This window comes from Castanea sativa, chromosome 2 (genome assembly GCF_040712315.1).
Source record: "Castanea sativa cultivar Marrone di Chiusa Pesio chromosome 2, ASM4071231v1".
NCBI classification, from domain to species: domain Eukaryota; kingdom Viridiplantae; phylum Streptophyta; class Magnoliopsida; order Fagales; family Fagaceae; genus Castanea; species Castanea sativa.
The window spans coordinates 8,979,984-9,006,649 of record NC_134014.1 but is presented as its reverse complement, the minus strand read 5'-3'; the positions used below and the strand labels follow the sequence as shown (position 1 = coordinate 9,006,649).

Here is a 26,666-nt window from a genome sequence, read left to right as displayed (position 1 = left end):
CTAAGGATAACTAAACTAAACCGCGATTCTTAGTTTAAACATTGAGCTTCTACTAGAGTAACACAAGATTACTTGCACAATCTCTCTCTCTCTCTCTCTCTCTCTCTCTCTCTCTCTCTCTCTCTCTCTCTCTATATATATATATATATATATATATATATATATAAAAGCTGAAACATAGAAATTACTATTGTTATGCTTCAGTTAAGCCACATCAGTGTCATATCATCATAATCTTGTGTACATGAACAATAGTTGAATTTTTAGTGTTATAATTTGAATTATGCTATTTTTTTCAGTAACTTGATTTTCTTTCTAGACTGTTCTCCTCTTGAATATCTAAAATACTATGTACATGAGTTTTAGACAAAACTTAACAATACTATTTCTTTTGGATTTTACTATTTCTTTTCTTATTAAACATAATATGATACAACCAATGTGATCCAATGAATGTAGAAGCAACTGCTATTTTTGGGGGCATATGCAGAATTCCTCCAATATCCTTTTGTTGATACCCATTTTGGCAAAAGGGCCCAATGACAGAAGAAGCCCAATAATATGAAAATGGGTGAAGAAATAAAAAGTAGCGAAGTAAAAAACCATTAAAGTCTAAATGACAGGAATAATGGTCCATAGACCTACAAGATAGTAAAAATGCCCCAAAGAAAGAAAATTGGCCCAAGGGAGCCCTAAAGAATGAAATAGTAAGGTCATGGGAATCATAAGAAGTAGAAAGAAAGCAAAAAGGGGACAGAGGAGCCCAAAGAAAGGAATTAGTAAATGAGATTGGTTCAAAGACCAATAAACCCAAAAGTAAAGGATATGAAAATTGGGTTGGGGAAGCCCAAAGGATTTAGCAAAAGCCCATGGAAATGCAAGAAGTATGAAAGAATGAGATGGGTCAGGGATGCCCTAAGGAATGAAACGGGCCGAGGATGCCCAAAGGGATAAAATGGGTTGGGGAAGCCCAAGATGCTATGAGAACTAACACAGTAGGGATACTAGGCAACGTAAACTAAAGGAAGGAATAATACATGAAACTGGCATGGCAGGCCTAGAGGGAGCCCAATAAACACAAGTTAAACGATATCATGGCAAAAACAATGTAGTAGCGTGGCAAGAGTATCAGTTAACCCATAAACTAGAAGTGAGACAAGGGCTGAATTAAAGAAGAAGAAGCCCGTACCCAACCCAAAGAAGAAACAAGATGCAGAGGATGAAGACCCAATAACTCATTCACGCCACAAAAATTTAAACGAGCAGCAGAACACGTAGCAAGACCAGACAAACACGTGAACACCAGATAAGCAATGGACTCATATGGGAGTGGAGCACACACAAGGCTCAGGCACCACCCACTTGTACCTAGCCAATATAGGGGCGGTGGCCCATGGGTCAAAGGTAAGAGAGGGTATGGTCTGGCGGTGGAAAGAAGGGGAAAACCTATTATAGGGTTCCTGCTCAAGCTCTTTTAGGAAAATGTCCTATTGGGATGACATACCACCTAAAAGAGGCAAAGATGAACTGGAATCATTAGGAAGAGAGAGCTTGAGCAGGAACCTTTTAGGAAGAGAGAGCTTGAGGCAAAGATGATCTGGAATCATTAGGAAGCATGGTGTGGTCATTAGGAAGCTCTCTCTTCCTAATGATTCCAGCCCTTATCCAAATGAGAGGCAAAGATGAACTGGAATCATTAGGAAGCATTTTCCTAATGATTCCAGCCCTTATCCAAATGAGAGTGCCACGAGAAGCAAGAAAACAAAACAAAACAACTTTTGTCTGGGAATGAAGCATGGTGTGGTCAACATAGGGTAGTGGTGGTGGCTGGGTAGTCTGGGAAGGACACTCACAATAGGCCAAAAGTAGTTGAAGGGTAAAATGGTAAATCTTATCACGACAAGCAGTATAAAAAAGCCTTAGCTGTGCATAGTAAACAACAAGAAGGAGGGATAAGAAAAAACATAGAAAAACAGAGAAGTAGGAAACAAAGAAAACAAAGGAGATAAAAATAAAAAAAAAAGATAAACGAGAGGAAGCAAATAGGAGTGGAAGGGATAGAAAGCATGCACCAATAGGCTACTCATTTATCTCCCTCTTACCAGCTTACTCTTTAGCAAGTTAAGAATCTGAAATTGAGCCCCTTAGGTCCATTTTCCAAAGTAGGTAATTTCCATGATAGGATTTCCCTGTGAGATTACCAGCATTGAAGATTGGTTCCGTTCTTGGACTTAAATCTGTCAAGGAGCCAAGTTTAGCAAACTAACCCCATTCCTTCTTTTATTATGATTGTTATTTTTGTTACTAATTCATTCTTGCCATGCTTATATTATCGTGTTTCCCTTTTGCAAAATTGTTTAAGCATTATCTTTGATCAGTGGCAAGTGTTTTAGTTAAGATATTTTAGCTATTATGTTGTATCGTGTTTCTCCTGTTATAATGTTTTTGTAACAGTATTTCTTGCTGTGGGCATGTGACTCTATCAAGAATTCTACCAGGGGTTCTGACTTGTGCACAAACTGGCCTAAGGTGAGTTTAAATTAAGCCAGTCCCTACTCTTCTATCCTAGAATTATTAGGCCGTAGTGTGACAGGATTAGCCCAGCCTAGTACATAAAAAGGCCCACCACACCTTTTAGTTCATATAATTTAATGTTCCTATGAACTTATTCATGACTATTTTTTCGAAAGTCTAACAAAATTCAATATATAATTCCTCCCATATCCTTTAGATCATAGATAATATTTGGCTAAACTAGATCCATTGATCCAAATTCTTATGTAAGGCTATCTTTACTTAACTTATTTTTCATTTTTTTTAAAAAAGTTCGGCAATTTGGATTGTTTTTCATTAATGAATTTGGAATTTGGCTTAATTTTGTTTTCAAATGTTTCAATTGTTAAATTTATTAATTTTTTCATGTGTAATATTAATATAAGTGTTCTTAAAAGTTAATGTACAATATAATTAGAGACATTACTCAAGTTGTATAAGTTAGGGTGTTAACCATGTAAATAAAATAAACACTAAAAGAAATTATTTAAATAACAAAATATGACTTAAAAATGAAATTTGTTTTAGGTGTACAAATTCCATTGATTTTTTAATCTTAAGTTTGAAATTAATTATTTTAGGATAATCTTATTTATGCAAGTATTAGAAAATATTTAACTACTTGAGTTCAAATTTCCCCTCTTCACTAATAAATAAGAAATTAGAAGAAAAGAAATTAGACAAGTTTTTATTGATCATTTTAATTAGAAATATTATATATAAGGACAAATATACAAAATTATGCATTTTATATAATAATAATAATCATTCGTTTATTAAAAAATGAGTTCTAAAATTATGTAATAATAACTCATTTAGTTATTATTTCTTAATATATATATATATACACACACACTAAAGTCATGCAACGTACTGGACTTTCACTAGTAATAGTTAAAAAGAAGAAAAACATAAAGGGAAAAAAAAACATGATGGAAGTTCTTGGATTGGGTCAATTTAGAATGACTTATTAAACCAAAAACATGTTGATAGATAACAGTATACTCCAACTAATTCCCCCAAAAAATAGAGTTGACATTACACAAATTTCAGTTTGAATTTAAACTGGTCCACCTAGGTCCAACTCGTGGTCCGGCCCATGAAAGCTGAACAATGTTGTTGGGTCTGGTGTTAACCATCCCAAGGTTCGGCCTGATGTTCATTTCGAGGCAAAGTCCATTTTTGTAACGAAGTCCAGCATGGTGCCTAAGCGACAAGTAGTTCATGTGGTGCTTTCCCCCTTGCATGGGAAGATCACAGACCCAAGCTAAATGACAATGTGATCACTCCCAACTCTCAGTCAATTGCCACAACTTGGTCGACGGCTGTGAGTGATAGACAATCATTTTTACGTAAACCACTATTTTTTCTTTATAACTAACAATCAACCTTGTCAAGCTTGTAATACAAAAGTTGTGTCGATAGACTTTCCATTCTCTCGTGTCTTATATTGTTACACATTGAATGGTCTAGGTGATCAATCATCAATGACACCTAGTCCTAAGCACATGAACATTGCTATTGTCAAGTGTGGTGAGCATTGGTTTCATGACCTTAACGCATAGATTTCTTATTGCTATTGTGAATTTTAAACCGATTTGATTGATCTTGCATTTACGTGATAATCGAATCTGTGAATTGAACATTTTAATGACTTCGTTGGCTACATGGTTTTTTTTTTTTGGGGGAGGGGGGGGTGTTGGATTAGCACGGCTCTTACAAATTAAATGTTTGGCACTTTGGCTTTGATTTTTTCCTTAAGACTATACTCATTTAAAGCATTGGTCCCATGGCTTTTGAGTAACTTTGAATTTCTTCAAGTGGACAAAGGGATATATTAGCATAGGTTTGGTGTATGGTGTATAAAATTAATTAATTATTTATTTTTCCTTCATAATTTTGTTATTAAGACATGCAAATTGGTTCTAAATTCTCTGCAAGTCTGAAAATAATACCCACTTTTGTTATTAAGATATTGATATTCTTTCTTTCTTCTGGACTCAACCGGTTTAGTCATTGACTTTATACACCAAACTTTTGTTCTATATGAAATCATAAGCAACTCTATATATATATATATAGTTACTACATCTATATTTATATACATCTAAAAGCTGAAGCATAATGTTTAATGTTACTGCGCTCCTGTTGAGCCACATCATCAACTTATTTTCAATATTTTCTCTCTTCTTTTTTAATTATTTTTCTCCTTATTAATTTGCCACTTAACAATTACACATACTCCAACATTTATTTACTTTTACTTTTCTATCTTCCCGCTACTCTATAATCTATACCTTAACCTTACAATTTCTCTATACCTTCATCTTTCTTTTCTTTTGACTCTTCTTCCCCCCATTTTTTTACTATAAAAATTTGTTATTTTCTCTTCCATTCAATCCATATTTTTCTCACACAAAAAAGTGAGACTCTCTCTCTCTCTCTCTCTCTCTCTCTCTCTCTCTATATATATATATATATATATATATATATTCTTTTTTTTTGTGGATGTTTAATTCTTTAAATTGATGAATTTTTATGTTTAACTCTACTTTAGGTTGATATGATTGGGTTATATTTTATTTTTTTAATTTTATTTTCTTTGTTTGTTACATGTTATCTCATGAAATTACAGAATGATTTAATGTTATTCGATTACATAGCATGACTTAGATAATTTGGTATTTACAATTATACATTTTCTTTTGAATATTGTTCTACTCATCTTCTTTTTATATAATTTTATTATTTGTCACAAATTCTCTTCCAAAAAAGGTGATTTCTCTCTCTCTCTCTCTCATTAATTCTTTCTTGCAACTTTATATTATATTGATGATTTTTTTTGTCTCTACTTTTGGGTGATACACTTTGGTGGTGTGTTTTTTGAGTTATTTATCACACATACTCTTTATCCCTCTTATGGTTTTGGTTCGAGTTAAGTTTTAGATATTTTAGAAGTGAGGTGATTAAGTATATAAATATCTCAATAAATTATTTGAGTAATATTAATTGTAAATTTGTGATGAAGTTTGGTTAGCGTGATATTCTTTTTAAGAGAATGAGCCATTCAAATAATTAATTTTGAAATTTAAAAATTTTAGTGGTAGGAAAAAAATAATTATAACATAGTATACAAAAGTTTGAATGATATAGACCACTTGAAAAAAGAATGGTATTTCTATCTTTTATCTCAAAAAAAAAAAAAAATAATAATGGTGCTTGAAAAAGCTAATGACCAAGTCTTCTTTAACTGGGTTTCAAAGTTAACACTTTTGGAGGCTGATATAGCACCTTCCCGTGAGAACCCACTTGTGTTTATGAGGTATGAGACTGTGAACGAGTGTTGATTTGAGGTGTTTGAAATGTATCTTAATGTTAATAATGGGAGGGTTTTATAATTTCTGGGGGCTCTAAGGGTACAATAACTCCCATGGTGGATTGGTTTATAGAGAAAATTCAACATGTTATATAAGCAGTACTGGAAGAAAAACTCACCTACTGTGTGTATGAGTCCGTTTCAGAAGAAAACCTCCGGTGTGGCCTGTGAGTGAATGAGCAAGATTCCGAAACCCCCAAGGCCAAAAGCTGTGCACTTCGTTTGGGATCTCTTTCTCCCTCCTTTCTGCCCAACTGCACCGTCTTGATTTGTTCCGTACTTTAAAAACAATTTTTTTTTGTGCAAAAACTTTTTGTCTAAAGTAATATCGTAATAACTTTAAACAGTGCAAAAAGTGCTGTAAGACTTATAAATAGAAGTAAAAATAAACTAAATAATAAAATAAGTTTGTAAAAATAATTTTTGTCAAACAGACACTAAAGAATAATTTTCAAGGTTTGAGGTTAGTTTTTATGTATGACTCTTTTACCCTTAAAAGCATCTTGACATTTCGTATTTTATTTTTAGGGCAAATTACAACTTACTCACCTATGGTTTGGTTAAAATTTAAGTTGTCTATCATTGGTTTAAAGTTTGATACTTTACCCAACTAAAGTTACCTACCTATTAAAATCTCATAATATAAGTGTTCTACTGGATTCCTTTTTATCTTATTTAATCTTGTATTTGTATTTTTTTTTTTGTGTTTTTGGAGAAGAGAAACATAAAAGTAGAGCAAAATTACATATTAAGCCTTGTTTTTAATAGAGTTGGGTTAAAGAAATCTTACTGAGCTAATCTTAGGTGGGCAAAGTGTCAAATTTTAAACCAAAAGTAGGCAACTTAAATTTCGGCCAAATTACGAGTGGATAAGTTATAATTTGCCTCTATTTTTATATTGGGCCTCTTATCCTTTTTTTTTTTAATGAAATTTTATTTGGGATCTAATAACCCATGTTAGAAAAGTTTTGACACAACTTTCATGAAAATATAAAAAATCATCAATTTTTTTTTTCTTTTCCATAAAAAATTTCTAATACTTTTTAAATTAATACCCTTAAAGTATCCGTTAACTTTTTCATTTTAATTTAAATGTCAAATGACAAATAAATGTCATTTAAGGTATATCACCCGTTTAAGTCTATTTCTGATAGTATTTTAACCATTAAGTGTCATAAAAGTGTTATCAATTAAGACTTTAAGATAACTTATATAGTGTTAAGGGTCACCAAATGACTAATGAAAATGAGCTACAAAATCAAATATGAATGGCCAAATCGAGAATTTTGAAATGTAAATGGTTATAATAAAAATAACAAAGGTGTATGTTTATTAACAACAAAGGTGTGTGTTTATTAACAAAATTGGTACACTAATGACTTAGACATGTTCAAGATCGACCTCTGTATCTATATGTGTAGGTTTTATTTAGCATTCTTTAAACAAATGTGGTTGCTTAACTCTCTATTTGATTGATGCTAAAAAGGAGGAAAAATCAGCTTTCATTTAGCTAAACAAAAGGTCGGCTCATTGAGGAGATTCCACACAATGTGCAAGACCCCGCAGCAGCTTTCATTTAGCATAGAAGTGATATAGATAGCTGAACTGAACCCTCACTTAGACCACTGAACTTCTACTAGATTAACGCAAGATTACTTGCACAATTGTAGTAGATACAAAAAAAAAAAAAACAGAACAAATGAGCAAGAAATAAACTGTTTTCCCATGAGGATGATATATATGTAGTATGATATATGATGGGTTTGTCAGTGTTTTAAGTTTTAACCCAAGCTTCAATCATGCAAACAAAAATGATTAGTAGTCTTGGACAAGAAATAAAGCAAGTTCTGAAACAATGGGATCAAGTAACACCACACAAATGGGGAAGCAAGACATTTTACAATAGCTGCTGCATCCACTGAATTCTACCTCTTACAAATTTCCCCTGGCATCAAGATAGTTTCAACCTCACTTCAGTTTCCAACTTTCTATAGAAACTGCTTTTCAGGATCCTCAAAGGGATGAGTAGCTCACCAAACAACAACAACAACAACAAAAACAAACAAAAACGAAAAAAGAAAAAGATATATATATACACACACAGAAAGTTTATTTTAATTTTTTTTAAGCTAGTTCATTTGTTGCTAAAAATTGGATTTAATAAAATATTCTTGCCAAAATAAGAGGATGTCTATCAGACACTATATTAAAGGGTCCAACTCTTTAGAATGATGTTGATACATGAAGGGTTTGACACGCTTTCAAGTTTAAACCCAAGCATCAATTATGAAAACAAAAATGATTAGTAGCACTCTTGGACAAGAAATAAAGCAATTTTGAAACAATGGGATCAAGTAACACCACACAATCGAGGACCCATAATGCAATTCTGTTCCATTGAATAACATTTTACAATAGCTGCTGCATCTACTGATCTCTCCCTCTTATAAATTTCCCCTAGCATCAATATAGTTTCAACAGCTAGGAAGCTTCATTGTTACAGTTCCCAGCTTTCTAGAAACTACTTTTCAGGATCCTCAAAAAGAAAACTAGCTCAACAAATAAGAAAAAAAAAAATTCAGCCTAACCAAACCTTGTGATGATTCACTTCTCCAAGCTCAGTGAAACAAGCACTAGGCCTTTACCAACAGTTTGGAATTTGGACCAGTTGCAATTTGGGGTCAGATTTGGAGAAAGTTTCAATACAAAAGAGTGTAATTGGGTCAAGTAACTCACTCAACAAGAGAAACATTACACACAATATGTGCACTCCACAACTGCTTCATCTCATTTGTTGGCTCATATTTATCATTGTATGTTCACTAGTCATTCTGGAAAATCCATTTCTTTCTTGTATAACTGCAACAACTCAGAAGCTTCCTCCTTATTAGGTAACACAAATCTCTGCAGAAACAACTCCTCCACATGCTCAAACGCCGTAGGCAAGTAAAAATTCTTCTTAACCAAACCTTTAGACTGCAAAAATTGAATCGCCAAAGCCCTTGGAATAAGTCGCTTCTCCAAGCTCAAACTCATAAGTGTAGGGCGTTTGACAATAAGGGAAGCCTCCAAACCCATCTTGTTGACCAAAAAATCCATCACCCTCATAATCTTATCCTCGGATGCCCGGAAACAGCTGGGGTTCTTTGCAAAAGCTACAAGAATCTCATCCTCAGACAAACCCCATCTCTTATAAGCGTTGACCTTCCTCTCCCATGTGGATTTATTCATTCCCCTAATTGCTAAAACAGCCTGAACAAAATTTCCCCTCAGAGGATTGATTCCCATTTCCTTGACTTCCTCTACAATCTCTTTGAATCGAACTTGATCTGTCGTAATAACTCTCGGCCAATTTTTAATTAAGGTACATATACCTGATTCACGAACTCCATTTTCTCTCAGAATATTGACGTTAGGAACTACATGAGTGTCAACTTTATTGACAAGAATACCCGAGAAACGTCTAACAGCAATAAAAGCTTTTTCATCAGTTCCAAGCAAATTCTTAAAGAAGTCAAAAGAAGGGATTATTTGGTTTTTCAAGCTTCGTTTCAATAAGTTTGGATTTCTAGTTAAGATCATAACAATGTCAGAGCTTGTAAAGCCTTTGGATTGGAAAAACTCCAATTTGGGCAAAAGGGTCTTTTGAGGTTTTGATAGCAGCAGTGGAGGGTGTCTTCTGATGATGCTTGAGATTTGGGTTTGTGAGAAACCATGGTGCTTGAAAAAGCTAATGACCAAGTCTGCTTTATCTGGGGTTTCGAAGTTAACACTTTTGGAGGCTGAAATAGCACCTTCCCGTGAGAACCCACATGTGTGTATGAGGTATGAGACTGTGAACGAGTGTTGATTTGAAGTGTTTGAAATGTGTCTTAATGTTAACAATGGGAGGGTTTTATAATTTCTGGGGGCTCTAACAATGTGAATTGGTTTATAGAGAAAATTCAACATGTTATGTAAGCAGTACTGGAAGAAAAACTCACCTACTGTATGTATGAGTTCGTTTCAGAAGAAAACCTCCGGTGTGGCCTGTGAGTGAATGAGCAAGATTCCGAAACCCCCAAGGCCTAAAGCTGTGCACTGCGTTTGGGATCTCTTTCTATCTCCTTTTTGCCCAACTGCACCATTCGATTTGTTCCGTACTTTTAAAAACAAATTTTTGGTGAACGTTTTTTTTTCTTTGACTAATAAAAGTGTGTTTGGCCAAAATTTATTTTTGTCAGCTTACTTTACTATTTATTTTATTTTTGTTATTATTTATGAGTTTTATTACAATTTTTTATACTATTTATATATCTTCTAATACAATGTCAGTTAATTTTTACCTTTATTTATAGTACTTTAAGCAAAAAGTTTTCAGTTTCAGCAAAATAAGCAGATTTCAAACAGATCCTAAGTTCCGTTGGGATCCGTTATTTTGCTGAAACTTTTATTTGTTGAAACTTTTTGTTAAAAGTATTGTAGATAAAGGTTAAAATTAGCTGAAATAATATAGTGAGACTCATAAATAGTAGCAAAAATAAACTAAATAGTAAAATAAGTTAGCAAAAATAATCTTTGTCAAACAAAAACTAAAGAATAATTTTCAAGGTTTGAGGTTGGTTTTTATGTTTGACACTTTGACCCTTAATGGCCTGTTTGGATGGAGGGGGAAAGGAGGAGGAGTAGAGGGAGTAAAGTAGTGTTGGCTAAAAATAAGCTAATTTTGTGTTAAATCTACTTTACTCTACTCCGCCTCCCTCTCTCTCGATCCAAATGGACCATAAAAGTATCTTGACATTTCATATTTTATTGTTAGGTTAAATTACAACTTATCCACTTATGGTTTGGTTGAAATTTAAATTGCTTACATGTGGTTTAAAGTTTAACACTTTACTCACCTGAAGTTTGATTGATATTTAACTTACCTACTTGTGATTTGAAATCCAACGATCATTTTTTAGCTTATTTGAAATGTAAATGTTTTGCAGTATTCTTTTTTATCTTATTTGATCTTGTATGTTTTTTGTGTTTTTGGAGAAGAGAAACATAAAAGTGAAACAAAATTACATATTAAGCCTTGTTTTTAACAATGTTGGGTTAAGGAAATCTAATTGAGCTAATTCAGGTGAGTAAAATGTCAAATTTTAAATCACAAGTAGGTAATTTAAATTTCGACCAAACCGCATGTGGGTAAGTTGTAATTTGCCATTATTTTTATATTGGCCCTTTTATCCTTTTTTTTTTTTATGAAATTTTATTTGAAATCTAATAAATATTTCTAAGAAAGTTTTGACACAACTTTCATAAAAATATAGAAAGTCATCAATTATTATTTTTTTCTTTTCCATAAAAAATTTCTAATATTTTTTAAATCAATACCCTTAAAGTATCCATAAACTTTTTATTTTAATTTAAATGTCAGATGACAAATAAATGTCATTAAGATATATCACCTATTTAAGTCTATTTTTGATAGTATTATAACTTTTAAGTGTTACATAAGTGTTATCAATTAAGACTTTAAGGTAACTTATATAGCGTCAAGGATCACCAAATGACAAAATGAGCTACAAAATCAAATATGAATGGCCAAAACGAGAATTTTGTAATGTAAATAATTATAATAAAAATAACAAAGGTGTATGTTTATTTATTTATTTTTTTATACAGGATAGAATTTCTGTTCTGATTTAATCTAAGTGTATATGTGTGTGAAGCTTCCTCCTGGAGACTTGAACCTCAGCTTTGCCCCCCACACCCCACAAGCATTTATATTTGTGAAATGACCACCGCACCAAGGGTCTTCAGTGGTAAGGTGTATGTTTATTAACAACAAAGGCGTGTGTTTACTAACAAAACTGGTACACCAATGACCTAGACATGTTCAACATCGACCTCTGTATCTATATGTGTAGGTTTTATTTAGCATTCTTTAAACAAATGCTGTTGCTTAACTCTCTATTTGATTGATGCTAAAAAGGAGGAAAAATCAACTTTCATTTAGCTAAACAAAAGGTCGGCTCATTGAGGAGATTCCACACCATGTGCAAGACCCCACAGCAGCTTTAATTTAACATAGAAGTAATACAGATAGCTGAACTGAACCACCAATCTCACCTAGACCACTGAGCATCTACTAGATTAACGCAAGATTACTTGCACAATTGTAGTAAATACAGAACAAATGAGCAAAAAAAAAAATACAGAACAAATGAGCAAGAAATAAACTGTTTTCCCATGAGGACGATATATATATAGTATGATCTATGATGGGTTTGTCAGTGTTTTAAGTTTTAACCCCAAGCTTCAATCCTGCAAACAAAAATGATTAGTAGTCTTGGACAAGAAGTAAAGCAAGTTCTGAAACAATGGGATCAAGTAACACCACACAAATGGGGAAGCAAGACATTTTACAATGGCTGCTGCATCCACTGAATTCTACCTCTTACAAATTTCCCCTGGCATCAAGATAGTTTCAACAGCCGGGGAGCTACCTCACTTCAGTTTCCAACTTTCTGTAGAAACTGCTTTTCAGGATCCTCAAAGGGATGAGTAGCTCACAAAACAACAACAACAAAAACAAAAAAAGAAGATATATAATACACACACACACACACACACAGAAAGCTTATTTTAAAATTTTCTTTTTGAAGCTAGCTCATTTCTTGCTAAAAAATGGATTTAATAAAATATTCTTGCAAAAATAAGAGGATGTCAATTGGATATATATTAAAGGGTCCAACTCTATTTTCTCTAGTAAGACCTAGTTATTAAAGATAGAGCAACTGAGAGAGAATAAACTGTTTTAGCATGATGTTGATACATGTAGGGTTTGACAAGCTTTCAAGTTTAAACCCAAGCATCAATCATGAAAACAAAAATGATTACTACCACTCTTGGACAAGAAATAAAGCAATTTTGAAACAATAGGATCAAGTAACACCACACAATCGAGGACCCATAATGCAATTCTGTTCCATTGAATAACATTTTACAATAGCTGCTGCATCTACTTATCTCTCCCTTTTATAAATTTCCCTTAGCATCAAGATAGTTTCAACAGCTAGGAAGCTTCATTGTTACAGTTCCCAGTTTTCTAGAAACTACTTTCCCCAAAAAGATAACTAGCTCAACAAATAAGAAAAAAATAAACATTAGCCTAACCAAACCTTGTGATGATTCACTTCTCCAAGCTCAGTGAAACAAGCACTAGGCCTATACTAACAGTTTGGAATTTGGACCAGTTCCAATTTTGGATCTGATTTGGAGAAAGTTTCAATACTAAAGAGTGTAATTGGATCAAGTAACTCACTCAACAAGTGAAACATTACACACAATATGAGCACTCCACAACTGCTTCATCTCATTCGTTGGCTCATATTTATCATCATATGCTCACTACTCATTCTGGAAAATCCATTTTTTCCTTGTATAACTGCAACAACTCAGAAGCTTCCTCCTTATTAGACAACACGAACCTCTGCAGAAACAACTCCTCCACATACTCAAATGCTTTAGGCAAGTAAAAATTCATCTTAACCAAACCTTTAGACTGCAAAAATTGAATCGCCGAAGCCCTTGGAATAAGTCGCTTCTCCAAGCTCAAAGTAATAAGTGTTGGGCGTAGGACAATAAGGGAAGCCTCCAAACCCATCTTGTTGACCAAAAAATCCATCACCTTCATAATCTTATCCTCAGATGCCTGGAAACAGCTGGGGCTCTTTGCAAAAGCTACAAGAATCTCATCCTCAGACAAACCCCATCTCTTATAAGCGTTGACCTTCCTCTCCCACGTGGATTTATTCATTCCCCTAATTGCTAAAACAGCCTGAACAAAACTTCTCCTCAGAGGATTGATTCCCATTTCCTTGACTTCCTCTACAATCTCTTTGAATCGAACTTGACTTGTTGTAATAACTCTCGGCTTAGTTTTAATTAAGGTACATATACCTGATTCATGAACTCCATTTTCTCTCAGAAGATTGACATTAGGAACTACACGAGTGTCAACTTTTTCGCCAAGAATACCCGAGAAACCTCTAACAGCAATAACAGTTTTTTCATCAGTTCCAAGCAAATTCTTAAAGAAGTCAAAAGAAGGGATTATTTGGTTTTTCAAGCTTCGTTTCAATAAGTATGGATTTCGAGATAAGATCATAAGAATGTCAGAGCTTGTAAAGCCTTTGGATTGGAAAAACTGCAATTTGGGCAAAAGGGTCTTCTGAGGATTCGATAGCAGCAGTGGAGGGCATCTTCTGATGATGCTTGAGATTTGGGTTTGTGAGAAACCATGGTGCTTGAAAAAGCTAATGACCAAGTCTGCTTTATCTGGGGTTTCAAACTTAACACTTTTGGAGGCTGATATAGCACCTTCCCGTGAGAACCCACATGTGTTTATGAGGTATGAGACTGTGAATGAGGGTTGATTTGAAGTGTTTGAAATGTATCTTAATGTTAACAATGGGAGGGTTTTATAATTTCTTGGGGCTCTAAGGCTACAATAACTCCCATGGTAAATTGGTTTATAGAGAAAATTCAACATGTTATGTAAGCAGTGCTGGAAGAAAAACTCACCTACTGTGTGAGTTCGTTTCAGAAGAAAACCTCCGGTGTGGCCTGTGAGTGAATGAGCAAGATTCCGAAACCCCCAACGCCAAAAGCTGTGCACCGCATTTGGGATCTCTTTCTCCCTCCTTTTTGCCGAACTGCACCGTTTTGATTTGTTCCGTACTTTTAAAAACAAGTTTTTGGTGTACTTTTTTGAACGGATTGTTTGGATACTACTTATTTTACTGAAACTAAAAATTTATTGTTGAAAGTAATGTAAATAAAAGTAAAATTTAGTTGAAATAGTATAGTAGGATCATGAATAGTACCAAAAAGTGTAGTGGACTTATAAATAGTAGCAAAAATAAACTAAATAATAACGTAATGTTAATTTTCCATCCCAATCTAAACGCACACTTGTGTGTTTGGCAAAAATTATTTTTGCCAACTAATTTTACTATTCAGCTTATTTTTGTTACTATTCATGAGTCTCATTGCATTTTTTGATATTATTCATGGATTTCATGGTACTATTTCAGCTAAATTTTACATTTATTTACTGTACTTACAGCAAAATAAGCGGATCCCAAACAAATCATAAGTTCCGTTGGGATCCTTTGTTTGGGATCCGTTAATTTGCTAAAACTTTTATTTGCTGAAATTTTTTGCTGAAAGTATTGTAGATTAAGGTAAAAGTTAGCTAAAATAATATAGTAAGGCTCATAAATAGTAGCAAAAATAAACTAAATAGTAAAATAAATTGGTAAAAATGATCTTTGTCAAACGGACACTAAAGAATAGTTTTCAAGGTTTGAGGTTGGTTTTTATGTTTGACAATTTGACCTTTAAAAGTATCTTGACATTTCATATTTTATTTTTGGGTAAATTACAACTTATCTACCTATGGTTTGGTTGAAATTTATATTGCCTTCATGTGGTTTAAAGTTTGATACTTTACTCATTTGAAGTTTGACTGATATTTAAGTTACCTACTTGTGATTTAAAATCCCCATGATTATTTTTTATCTTATTTGAAATGTAAGTGTTCTGCTGGATTCTTTTTTATCTTATTTGATTTTGTATTTGTATGTTTTTTGTGTTTCTGGAGAAGGAAAATATAAAAGTGAAGCAAAATTACATATTAAGCCTTGTTTTTAACATAGTTGGGTTCAGGAAATCTAATTGAGCTAATCTCAGGTGGGTAAAGTGTCAAATTTTAAATCACAAGTAGACAACTTAAATTTCGGCCAAACTATAGGTGAGTAAGTTGTAATTTGCCCTTATTTTTATATTGGCCCTCTTATCATTTTTTTATGAAATTTTATTTGGGATCTAATAACCACTTTTAGAAAGTTTTGACATAACTTTCATGAAAATATAATAAGTCATCAATTTTTTTTTCTTTTCAATAAAAAATTTCTAATATTTTTTAAATCAATATCCCTAAAGTATCCGTTAACTTTTCCCTTTTAATTTAATTTTCAGATGACAAATAAATGTCATTAAGATATATCATCCATTTAAGTCTATTTCTAATAGAATTTTAACAATTAAGTGTCATATGAATGTTATCAATTAAGACTTTAAGATAACTTATATAATGTCAAGTGTCACCAGATGACAAAATTAGCTACAAAATCAAATATGAATGGCCAAAACAAGAATTTTGAAATGTGAATGGTTATAATAAAAATAACAAAGGTGTATGTCTATTAACAACAAATATGTGTGTTAATTAACAAAACTGGTTCATCGATGACTTAGACATGTTCAAGATCGACCTCTGTATCTATATTTGTAGTTTTATTTAGCATTCTTTAAACAAATGTTGTTGCTTAACTCTCTATTTGATTGATGCTAAAAAGGAGGAAAAATCAGCTTTCATTTAGCATAGAAAAGGTCGGCTCATTGAGGAGATTCCACACCATGTGCAAGACCCCACAGCAGCTTTCATTTAGCATAGAAGTGATACAGATAGCTGAACTGAACCACCAATCTCACTTAGACCACTGAGCATCTACTAGATTTACGCAAGATTACTTGCACAATTGTAGTAAATACAGAACAAATGAGCAAAAAAAAATACTGAACAAATGAGCAAGAAATAAACTGTTTTCCCATGAGGATGATATATATATAGTATGATCTATGATGGGTTTGTCAGTGTTTTAAGTTTTAACCCCAAGATTCAATCATGCAAACAAAAATGATTAGTAGTCTTGGACAAGAAATAAAGCAAGTTCTGAAACAATGGGATCAAGTAACACCACACAAATGGGGAAGCAAGACATTTTACAATAGTTGCTGCATCCACTGAATTCTACCTCTTACAAATTTCCCCTCGCATCAAGATAGCTTCAACAGCCGGGGAGCTACCTCACTTCGGTTCCCAACTTTCCAAAGAAACTACTTTTCAGGATCCTCAAAGGGTTGAGTAGCTCACCAAACAACAACAACAACAACAAAAACAAAAAACGAAGATATATTATACATACACACACACACACTCAGAGAAAGCTTATTTTAAAATTTTCTTTTTGATGCTAGTTTATTTCTTGCTAAAAAATGGATTTAATAAAATATTTTTGCAAAAATAAGAGGATGTCAATCGGACACAATATTAAAGGGTCCAACTCTACTTTCTCTAGTAAGACCTAGTTATTAAAGATAAAGCAACTGAGAAAGAATAAACTGTTTTAGCATGATGTTGATACATGTAGGGTTTGACAAGCTTTCAAGTTTAAACCCAAGCATCAATCATGAAAACAAAAATGATTAGTAGCACTCTTGGACAAGAAATAAGGCAATTTTGAAACAATGGGATCAAGTAACACCACACAATTGAGGACCCATAATGCAATTCTGTTCCGTCGAATAACATTTTACAATAGCTGCTGCATCTACTGATCTCTCCCTCTTATAAATTTCCCCTAGCATCAAGATAGTTTCAACAGCTAGGAAGCTTCATTGTTACAGTTCCCAGCTTTCTAGAAACAACTTTTCAGGATCCTCAAAAAGGTAACTAGCTCAACAACCAAACCTTGTGATGATTCACTTCTCCAACCTCAGTGAAACAAGCACTAGGCCTATACCAATAGTTTGGAAATTGGACCAGTTTTAATTTTGGATCTGATTTGGAGAAAGTTTCAATACCAAAGAGTGTAATTGGATCAAGTAACTCACTTAACAAGTGAAACATTACACCCAATATGAGCACTCCACAACTGCTTCATCTCATTAGTTGGCTCATATTTATCATCATATGCTCACTAGTCATTCTGGAAAATCCATTTTTTCTTTGTATAACTGCAACAACCCAGAAGCTTCCTCCTTATTAGGCAACACAAACCTCTGCAGAAACAACTCCTCCACATACTGAAACGCCGTAGGCAAGACAAAAATTCTTCCTAACCAATCCTTTAGACTGCAAAAATTGAATCACCGAAGCCCTTGGAATAAGTCGCTTCTCCAAACTCAAACTAGTAAGTGTAGGGCATTGGACAATAACGAAAGCCTCCAAACCAATCTTGTTGACCAAAAAATCCATCACCCTCATAATCTTATCCTCAGATGCTCGGAAACAGCAGGGGTTCTTTGCAAAAGCTACAAGAATCTCATCCTCAGACAAACCCCATCTCTTATAAGCGTTGACATTCCTCTCCCATGTGGATTTATTCATTCCCCTAATCGCTAAAACAGCCCGAACAAAACTCCTCCTCAGAGGATTGATTCCCATTTCCTTGACTTCCTCTACAATCTCTTTGAATCGAACTTGTTTTGTTGTAATGACTCTTGGCCAATTTGTAATTAAGGTACATATACCTGATTCACGAACTCCATTTTCTCTCAGAAGATTGACATTAGTAATGTCAACTTTTTCGACAAGAATACCCGAGAAACGTCTAACAGCAATGACAGTTTTTTCATCAGTTCCAAGCAAATTCTAAAAGAAGTCAAAAGAAGGGATTATTTGGTTTTTCAAGCTTCGTTTCAATAATTTTGGATTTCTATTTAAGATCATAACAATGTCAGAGCTTGTACAGCCTTTGGATTGGAAAAACTCCAATTTGGGCAAAAGGGTCTTTTGAGGATTTGATAGCAGCAGTGGAGGGTATCTTCTGATGATGCTTGAGATTTGGGTTTGTGAGAAACCATGGTGCTTGAAAAAACTAATGACCAAGTCTGCTTTATCTGGGGTTTCAAAGTTTACACTTTTGGAGGCTGATATAGCACCTTCCCGTGAGAACCCACATGTGTTTATGAGGTATTATACTGTGAATGAGGGTTGATTTGAAGTGTTTGAAATGTATCTTAATGTTAAAAATGGGAGGGTTTTATAATTTCTGGAGGATCTAAGGGTACAATAACTCCCATGGTAAATTGTTTTATAGAGAAAATTCAACATGTTATACAAGCAGCACTGGAAGAAAAACTCACCTACTGTATGAGTTTGTTGGCCAAAATGGGAAATTAGCAATATTTTTTAAACATTATAATTAGTAGTTACTGTTTACAAACTATATTTCTTACTAGCATCTCGAGTGTAAGAGAGTCGATTTTGGGGCCAAAATCGAGTCTAAAAGACTCGATTTTCATGGTCTGATGTGGCATTTTTTCCACGTGGAGTCTACTTGAAAATCGAGTCTCTGAGACTCGATTTACAAGCCAAAAAAAATTTTGCTCTAAGTCCATCCATTCCCAGAAATTCATAATAACCAACAAAATCCACATTTTGCCTATCCCACATCAAAATCCACCATCCACCGTGGGTTTGTAGAAGATAATCACTGAGCAAAACCCACCACCAAAAAAAAAAAAAAAAAAAAAACAAAGGCGAGCAAGACCACCTAGGTCGCGCGACCTGGGCGCGCGGCCTGGGTCTCGCGACCTAGGCGCGCGGTGGCCTGGGTCGCGCTGCCTGGGTCACGCGACCTGGGCGCGTTGCCTGGGTCGCGCGACCTGGGCGCGCTGCTTGGGTCTCACGACCTGGGCACGCGGCTGCCTGGGTTGCGCAGCGGCTTGGGTCGCGACGTGGGTCCGGCTGGGCTTGAGCAGATTAGTGGAGGAAGAAAGAAGTAGACGATGGAGTGGTAGTAAGGAGAGAGACACGAAGAACAGGAAAAAAAAAAAAAAGAAGAAAGGGGAGAGATATAACATGGAAGTCGAGTCTTAAAGACTCGATTTCCAGGTAGACACCACGTGGATAAAATGCCACATCAGACGTGATAGACCATGAAAATCGAGTCTCAAAGACTCGATTTTGGCCTCCAAAATCGACTCTCTAAGAGTTGAGATGTTAGTAGTATATTTACTTACGAAACAATAACTACTAACTATATTCTTGAGCAATTATGGCTAATTGCCCATTTTGGCCTTGTTTCAGAAGAAAAACTGTGGCCTGTGAGTGAATGAGCAAGATTCCGAAACCCCCCAGGCCAAAAGGGCCAAAATTGGAAATTAACATTAATTTCTAAACAATATAATTAATAGTTACTGTTACAACTTAGAAAACTATATATATATTTTTTTCAAACATCTCGAGTTTAAAAGTGTCGATTTTGGGCCTAAAAATCGAGTCTTTGAGGGTCAATTTTCATGTTCTGATCAAGTCTGAGTTGGCATTTTTTCCACGTGGTGTCCATCTGAAAATCGAGTCTTAGAGACTCGATTTATATCTAGACAATACGAAGCTTGATTTATCTTACAAGCCACATACACACTTATACGGAAAAAAAAAAAACCAGAAGCCACAAGCAGAGGATACGAAAAAAAAAAACCCAGTTGAGTTCTTGTTCTTCACTGTCACACACACAAACTCAAACACCTTCTCTCTCTCTCTCTCTCTCTCTCTCTCTCTCTCTCTCTCTCTCTCTCTCTCTCTCTCTCTCTCTCTCTCTAAATGGGCGAATCTAGCTTTCGAAGATGAAGATCACCGGCAAGCCGCAACTGTAGGCGAAATTTGCGGCGAGTTTTTCCTCCAAAACCCTAAACCCTTCTCCGGACTCAGATCTTTAGTTCCACAAGCACCAACACTCGTAGGTCCACTCCAAGCCAAGCGACCCAGAACTCGATCCAGCCAGACCACGCCACTACCGCACCATCGCGCCAGACCCACGTAGCGCATTGGGTTTGAAAATGCACCAAACAATTGTCTAGAAATTTTCGAGCTTTTCCTCACCACTACTGCTGCTAGTTCCTCACTAAAGGCTCCGATCGGGTGCTACAGACACTAGCTTTGGTGCTCCACAGCCATGGAAGAGAGAGTTTTCTTAGTAATGAGGGAATGAGACCCACGACCTCTGCAACCACCGGTAACTAATCACACCGAAAACACCACTAATCGTTCTCCTCCTTTTTCAGGTCTTGGTTGGTTTAGGGATTGGGTTTTTTTTTGGGTGACAAAGATTTGGTGATTTTTTATTTTTTATTTGGGTTTGAAAGCTGGGGTTTGGGTCATCTATGGGTATTTTTTTGATTTGGATTTTGTTTGAAAATTGGTCTTGGATAGCGTTTTTGTTGGAGTATGAATTTTTTTTGGCTTATAAATCGAGTCTTTAAGACTCAATTTTCAGGTAGACGCCACGTGGAAAAAATGCCACATCAGATGGGATCAGACCATGAAAATCGACCCTCAAAGACTCGATTTTTAGGCCCAAAATCAATTCTAACAGACTCGAGATGTTAGTAAAAAATATAGTTTTTTAACAATGCCTACTAATTATATTTTTTGGAAATTAATATTAATTTCCAATTTTGGCCGGCCAAAAGCTGTGCCCTGTGTTTGGGATCTCTTTCTCCCTCCTTTCTGCCTAACTGCACCGTTTTGATTTCTTTTGTACTTTTAAAAACTTTTTTTTCCCCTTACTAAAGAATAACCTCTAAGGGTGGAGGTTGGTTTTTATGTTTGAAACTTTGACCCCTAAAAAGTATCTTGACATTTCATATTTTATTTTTGGGCAAATTACAACTTACACGCCTATAGTTTGATTGAAATATATATTACCTATATGTGATTTAAAGTTTAACACTTTACCCACCTGAAGTTTGATTGATATTTAAATTATCTACCCGTGATTTGCACTCCCATGATTATTTTTTATCTTATTTGAAATGTAAGTAGTTTGCTGGATTCTTTTTTATCTTATTTGATCTTGTATTTGTATGTTTTTTGTGTTTTTGGAGAAGAGAAACATAAAAGTGAAGCAAAATTTCATGTTAAGCCTTGTTTTTAACAAAGTTGGGTTAAGGAAATCTAACTGAGTTAATATCAGGTGGATAAAGTGTCAAATTTTAAATCACAAGTAAGCAATTTAAATTTCGGCCCACCTGTGTAGGCAACTTAAATTTTGGCTAAACCACAGATGGAGAAGTTGTAATTTGCCCTCATTTTTATATTGGCCCTCTAATCCTTTTTATATGAAATTTTATTTGGGATCTAATAACCATTTTTAGAAAAGTTTTGATACAACTTTCATGAAAATATAAAAAGTCCTCAATTATTTTATTTCTTTTCCATAAAAAATTTCTAATATTTTTTAAATCAATAACCTTAAAGTATCCGTTAACCTTTCCCTTTTAATTTAAATGTTAGATGACAAATAAATGTCATTAAGATATATCACCCATTCAATTCTATTTCTAATAGTATTTTAACTATTAAGTATCATATAAGTGTTATCAATTAAGACTTTATTGTTTCTCAAAAAAAAAAAAATTAAGACTTTATGATAACTTATATAGTGTCAAGGGTCACCAAATGACAAAATGAGCTACACAATCAAATATGAATGGCCAAAACGAGAATTTTGAAATGTAAATGGTTAATAATAAAAATAACAAAGGTGTATGTTTATTAACAACAAATGTGTGTTTATTAACAAAACTGGTACATTGATGACTTAGACATGTTCAAGATTGACCTCTGTATCTATATGTGTAGGTTTTATTTAGCATTCTTTAAACAAATGTTGTTGCTTAACTGTCTATTTGATTGATGCTAAAAAGGAGGAAAAATCAGCTTTCATTTAGCTAAACAAAAGGTCGGCTCATTGAGGAGATTCCACACCATGTGCAAGACCCCACAGCAGCTTTCATTTAGCATAGAAGTGATACAGATAGCTGAATTGAACCCTCACTTAGACATTGAACATCTACTAGATTAACGCAAGATTACTAGCACAATTGTAGTAAATACAGAACAAATGAGCAAAAAAAAAAAAAAAAATACAGAACAAATGAGCAAGAAATAAACTGTTTTCCCATGAGGATGATATATATGTAGTATGATCTATGATGGGTTTGTCAGTGTTTTAAGTTTTAACCCAAGCTTCAATCATGCAAACAAAAATGATTAGTAGTCTTAGACAAGAAATAAAATAAGTTCTGAAACAATGGGATCAAGTAACACCACACAAATGGGGAAGCAAGACATTTTACAATAGCTGCTGCATCCGCTGAATTCTACCTCACTTCAGTTTCCAACTTTCTATAGAAACTACTTTTCAGGATCCTCAAAGGGATGAGTAGCTCACCAAACAACAACAACAACAACAAAAACAAAAACAAAAAAAGTAAAAAGAAAGAGATATATTTATACACACAGAGAAAGTTTATCCTAATTTTTTTTAGGCTAGTTCATTTGTTGCTAAAAAATGGATTTAATAAAATATTCTGGCAAAAATAAGAGGATGTCAATCGGACACTATATTAAAGGGTCCAACTCTTTAGAATGATGTTGATACATGAAGGGTTTGACACGCTTTCAAGTTTAAACCCAAGCATCAATCATGAAAACAAAAATGATTAGTAGCACTCTTGGACAAGAAATAAAGCAATTTTGAACCAATGGGATCAAGTAACACCACACAATCGTGGACCCATAATGCAATTCTGTTCCATTGCATAACATTTTACAATAGCTGCTGCATCTACTGATCTCTCCCTCTTATAAATTTCCCCTAGCATCAAGATAGTTTCAACAGCTAGGAAGCTTCATTGTTACAGTTCCCAGCTTTCTAGAAACTGCTTTTCAGGATCCCCAAAAAGATAACTAGCTCAACAAATAAGAAAAACAATAAACATTAGCCTAACCAAACCTTGTGAGGATTCACTTTTCCAAGCTCAGTGAAACAAGCACTAGGCCTATACCAACAGTTTGGAATTTGGACGAGTTCCAATTTTGGATCTGATTTGGAGAAAGTTTCAATACCAAAGAGTGTAATTGGATCAAGTAACTCACTCAACAAGTGAAACATTACGCACAATATGAGCACTCCACAACTGCTTCATCTCATTCGTTGGCTCATATTTATCATCATATGCTCACTACTCATTCTGGAAAATCCATTTTTTCCTTGTATAACTGCAACAACTCAGAAGCTTCCTCCTTATTAGACAACACGTACCTCCGCAGAAACAACTCCTCCACATACTCAAACACCGTAGGCAAGTAAAAATTCTTCTTAACCAAACCTTTAGACTGCAAAAATTGAATCGCCGAAGCCCTTGGAATAAGTCGCTTCTCCAAGCTAAAAGTGATAAGTGTAGGGCGTTTGACAATAAGGGAAGCCTCCAAACCCATCTTGTTGACCAAAAAATCCATCACCCTCATAATCTTATCCTCAGATGCCCGGAAACAGCTGGGGTTCTTTGCAAAAGCTACAAGAATCTCATCCTCAGACAAACCCCATCTCTTATAAGCGTTGACCTTCCTCTCCCATGTGGATTTATTCATTCCCCTAATTGCTAAAACAGCCTGAACAAAACTTCTCCTAAGAGGATTGATTCCCATTTCCTTGACTTCCTCTACAATCTCTTTGAATCGAACTTGATTTGTTGTAATAACTCTCGGCCAATTTGTAATTAAGGTACATATACCTGATTCACGAACTCCATTTTCTCTCAGAAGATTGACATTAGTAACTACACGAGTGTCAACTTTTTCGCCAAGAATACCGGAGAAACGTCTAACAGCAATGACAGTTTTTTCATCAGTTCCAAGCAAATTCTTAAAGAAGTCAAAAGAAGGGATTATTTGGTTTTTCAAGCTTCGTTTCAATAAGTTTGGACTTCTAGTTAAGATCATAACAATGTCAGAGCTTGTGAAGCCTTTGGATTGGAAAAACTCCAATTTGGGCAAAAGGATCTTTTGAGGATTTGATAGCAGCAGTGGAGGGTATCTTCTGATGATGCTTGAGATTTGGGTTTGTGAGAAACCATGGTGCTTGAAAAAGCTAATGACCAAGTCTGCTTTATCTGGGGTTTCAAACTTAACACTTTTGGAGGCTGATATAGCACCTTCCCGTGAGAACCCACATGTGTTTATGAGGTATGAGACTGTGAATGAGGGTTGATTTGAAGTGTTTGAAATGTATCTTAATGTTAACAATGTGAGGGTTTTATAATTTCTGGGGGCTCTAAGGCTACAATAACTCCCATGGTGAATTGTTTTATAGAGAAAATTCAACATGTTATGTAAGCAGTGCTGGAAGAAAAACTCACCTACTGTATGAGTTCATTTCAGAAGAAAACCTCCGGTGTGGCCTGTGAGTGAATGAGCAAGATTCCGAAACCCCCAAGGCCAAAAGCTGTGCACTGCGTTTGGGATCTCTTTCTCCCTCCTTTCTGCCAAACTACACCGTTTTGATTTGTTCCGTACTTTCAAAAACAAATTTTTGGTTTACGTTTTTTTTCTTTGACTAAGGTTGCGTTTGGATAGCTTTTAGTGTCATACTGGCGGGCTCCATGTTTTGCCTGCCTGTGCCCTGTAGTGTTTTTTTGGACAGGCAAGGCATGTTGATGTTGGTCAGTTTGGTGTAGCTTTTTTTTTTTTTTTTTTTTGGTAAACAAAAATGGGGGCGCTTATGGTTGTATTAAACCCCCGGACAGGGCGCCGCGGTTTTTTGATTATTTGTTTCGCGTGTGAGGGTCACCTCATTGCTGAGAACACCCCTCACTAAGGATGTCTACCAACGAAAGGCCGTTGGCAGGACTCGAACCCAAGCCTTTCAAGCAGGGAAGCGAGAGCCTGACCAGTTTGGTGTAGCTTTATGTCCATGTTACTGCTAGATAGATTAATTTGTGCGTTCAACATGGGTAGAACTGCTACCCGCTGGATCATCTCTCATTTTATAATATAGTATTTGGAAACAAATGTTGGGTCCTTCGTAGGCTGGATAAATTTTCTTTTTTTGAAACTTGGAAGATTATTGAAATTCAAACAAAATTTCAGAATTCGGTTTAATAATTTAATCTAATAAGTTGGGTGGAACTGGAATATTATTATGTTCCTATATGTGTTAGGTAGTAGTATAGCATCATATATATGATCCTATATTTGGTGCTTCTTTCTTTTCTTTTTCTTTTTGGTTGGAGCTGCATTTAAAGATTCTACCTTTACTGGTAAATTATTTAGCATTCAAATTGGTTTATCAAGAATTTTTAAATTTTTAACATTTAGTACTTCGAAAACTTACTTTATTGATTATACCACCCCACTTTAAAATACATCAAATATCAAAATTTCTATATTTTTTACTATTTCATTTAAATAATATAAACTACTCATTAAAATAATAATAAATCATTCACACAAAAAACTATAGCAACCAGCCAACCCTCTCCTCCACTGCTCCACTTGGCATAACCTCCATTGTAGCAACCACAACCCACCACTACAACTACAACCATCCACCAAAATCACAACCAACCACCACAAAAACAACTAGCAAACAACCAAAACCCATCACACACACAAACCCAGGATTGATGACCCACGACCCACGCCGAACCAAAACCACACTACCACAAACCACAGCAAAAAAAAAAAAAAAAAAACCTCCATCGCCGCCACCAACAAATCGGTGAACCAAAACCCATAGGAAGCAAAACTAGATTGATGAACCAAAACCCATCACACACATGCAAAACCAGTAGATCGATGACCCATGATCTACGCCAAACATCCACCACAACCATTGGATTGTCGGACCCATGACCCATGCCCATTGGACCACAATCGCCGGCCATCGAACCATCATCGCCACCACCCACGACCATCGGACTATCCAATAGGACCCAAACCCATCAAACCACGACCCTGACCATCGAACCATGCCAAACCATGGGACAGAGAAGAGAGAAGAGGGAAGAGAGGAGTGATAGGAAAGAGAAATAGAAATGGAAATAGATTCGTTGGTGATGAATAAAA

At 34.8% G+C, this 26,666-nt stretch overlaps 4 protein-coding genes across 4 annotated transcripts; all 4 read right to left on the bottom strand.

Moving 5' to 3' along the window:
* Positions 1–8,755: 8,755 nt before the first annotated feature.
* Positions 8,756–9,511, bottom strand: LOC142624847 (transcription termination factor MTERF8, chloroplastic-like). The gene has a single exon (XM_075798585.1). It carries the CDS (start codon positions 9,509–9,511, stop codon positions 8,756–8,758), a length of 756 nt encoding a protein of 251 aa, XP_075654700.1.
* A 3,802-nt stretch (positions 9,512–13,313) lies between these two features.
* On the bottom strand, positions 13,314–14,453 carry LOC142624846 (uncharacterized). The gene has a single exon (XM_075798584.1). It carries the CDS (start codon positions 14,451–14,453, stop codon positions 13,314–13,316), a length of 1,140 nt encoding a protein of 379 aa, XP_075654699.1.
* Positions 14,454–17,792: 3,339 nt separating this feature from the next.
* Positions 17,793–23,712, bottom strand: LOC142624845 (uncharacterized). Its single transcript, XM_075798583.1, has 2 exons — positions 23,554–23,712; positions 17,793–18,401 (listed from the first exon to the last, which is right to left on the bottom strand). Exons 1-2 carry the CDS (start codon positions 23,710–23,712, stop codon positions 17,793–17,795), a joined length of 768 nt encoding a protein of 255 aa, XP_075654698.1.
* Positions 23,338–25,165, bottom strand: LOC142623795 (uncharacterized). The gene is made up of 2 exons (XM_075797252.1): positions 24,178–25,165; positions 23,338–24,147 (listed from the first exon to the last, which is right to left on the bottom strand). The coding sequence occupies exons 1-2, from the start codon at positions 24,924–24,926 to the stop codon at positions 23,787–23,789; spliced, it is 1,110 nt and encodes a 369-aa protein (XP_075653367.1). The 5' UTR covers positions 24,927–25,165; the 3' UTR covers positions 23,338–23,786.
* Positions 25,166–26,666: the final 1,501 nt, after the last annotated feature.

Bases quoted from the DNA above. Each gene is read 5' to 3' on its own strand.
- LOC142624847 (XM_075798585.1), bottom strand. From the start codon at position 9,511: ATGATCTTAACTAGAAATCCAAACTTATTGAAACGAAGCTTGAAAAAC.
- LOC142624846 (XM_075798584.1), bottom strand. From the start codon at position 14,453: ATGTTGAATTTTCTCTATAAACCAATTTACCATGGGAGTTATTGTAGC.
- LOC142624845 (XM_075798583.1), bottom strand. From the start codon at position 23,712: ATGTTTCACTTGTTGAGTGAGTTACTTGATCCAATTACACTCTTTGGT. The intron at 18,402-23,553 runs GTTTGGTTAGGC...GACTTCTTTTAG, and splicing joins GAAAAGTGAATCCTCACAAG to AATTTGCTTGGAACTGATGA.
- LOC142623795 (XM_075797252.1), bottom strand. From the start codon at position 24,926: ATGTTGAATTTTCTCTATAAAACAATTCACCATGGGAGTTATTGTAGC. The intron at 24,148-24,177 runs ATGGGAGAGGAA...CGCTTATAAGAG, and splicing joins AGGGGAATGAATAAATCCAC to ATGGGGTTTGTCTGAGGATG.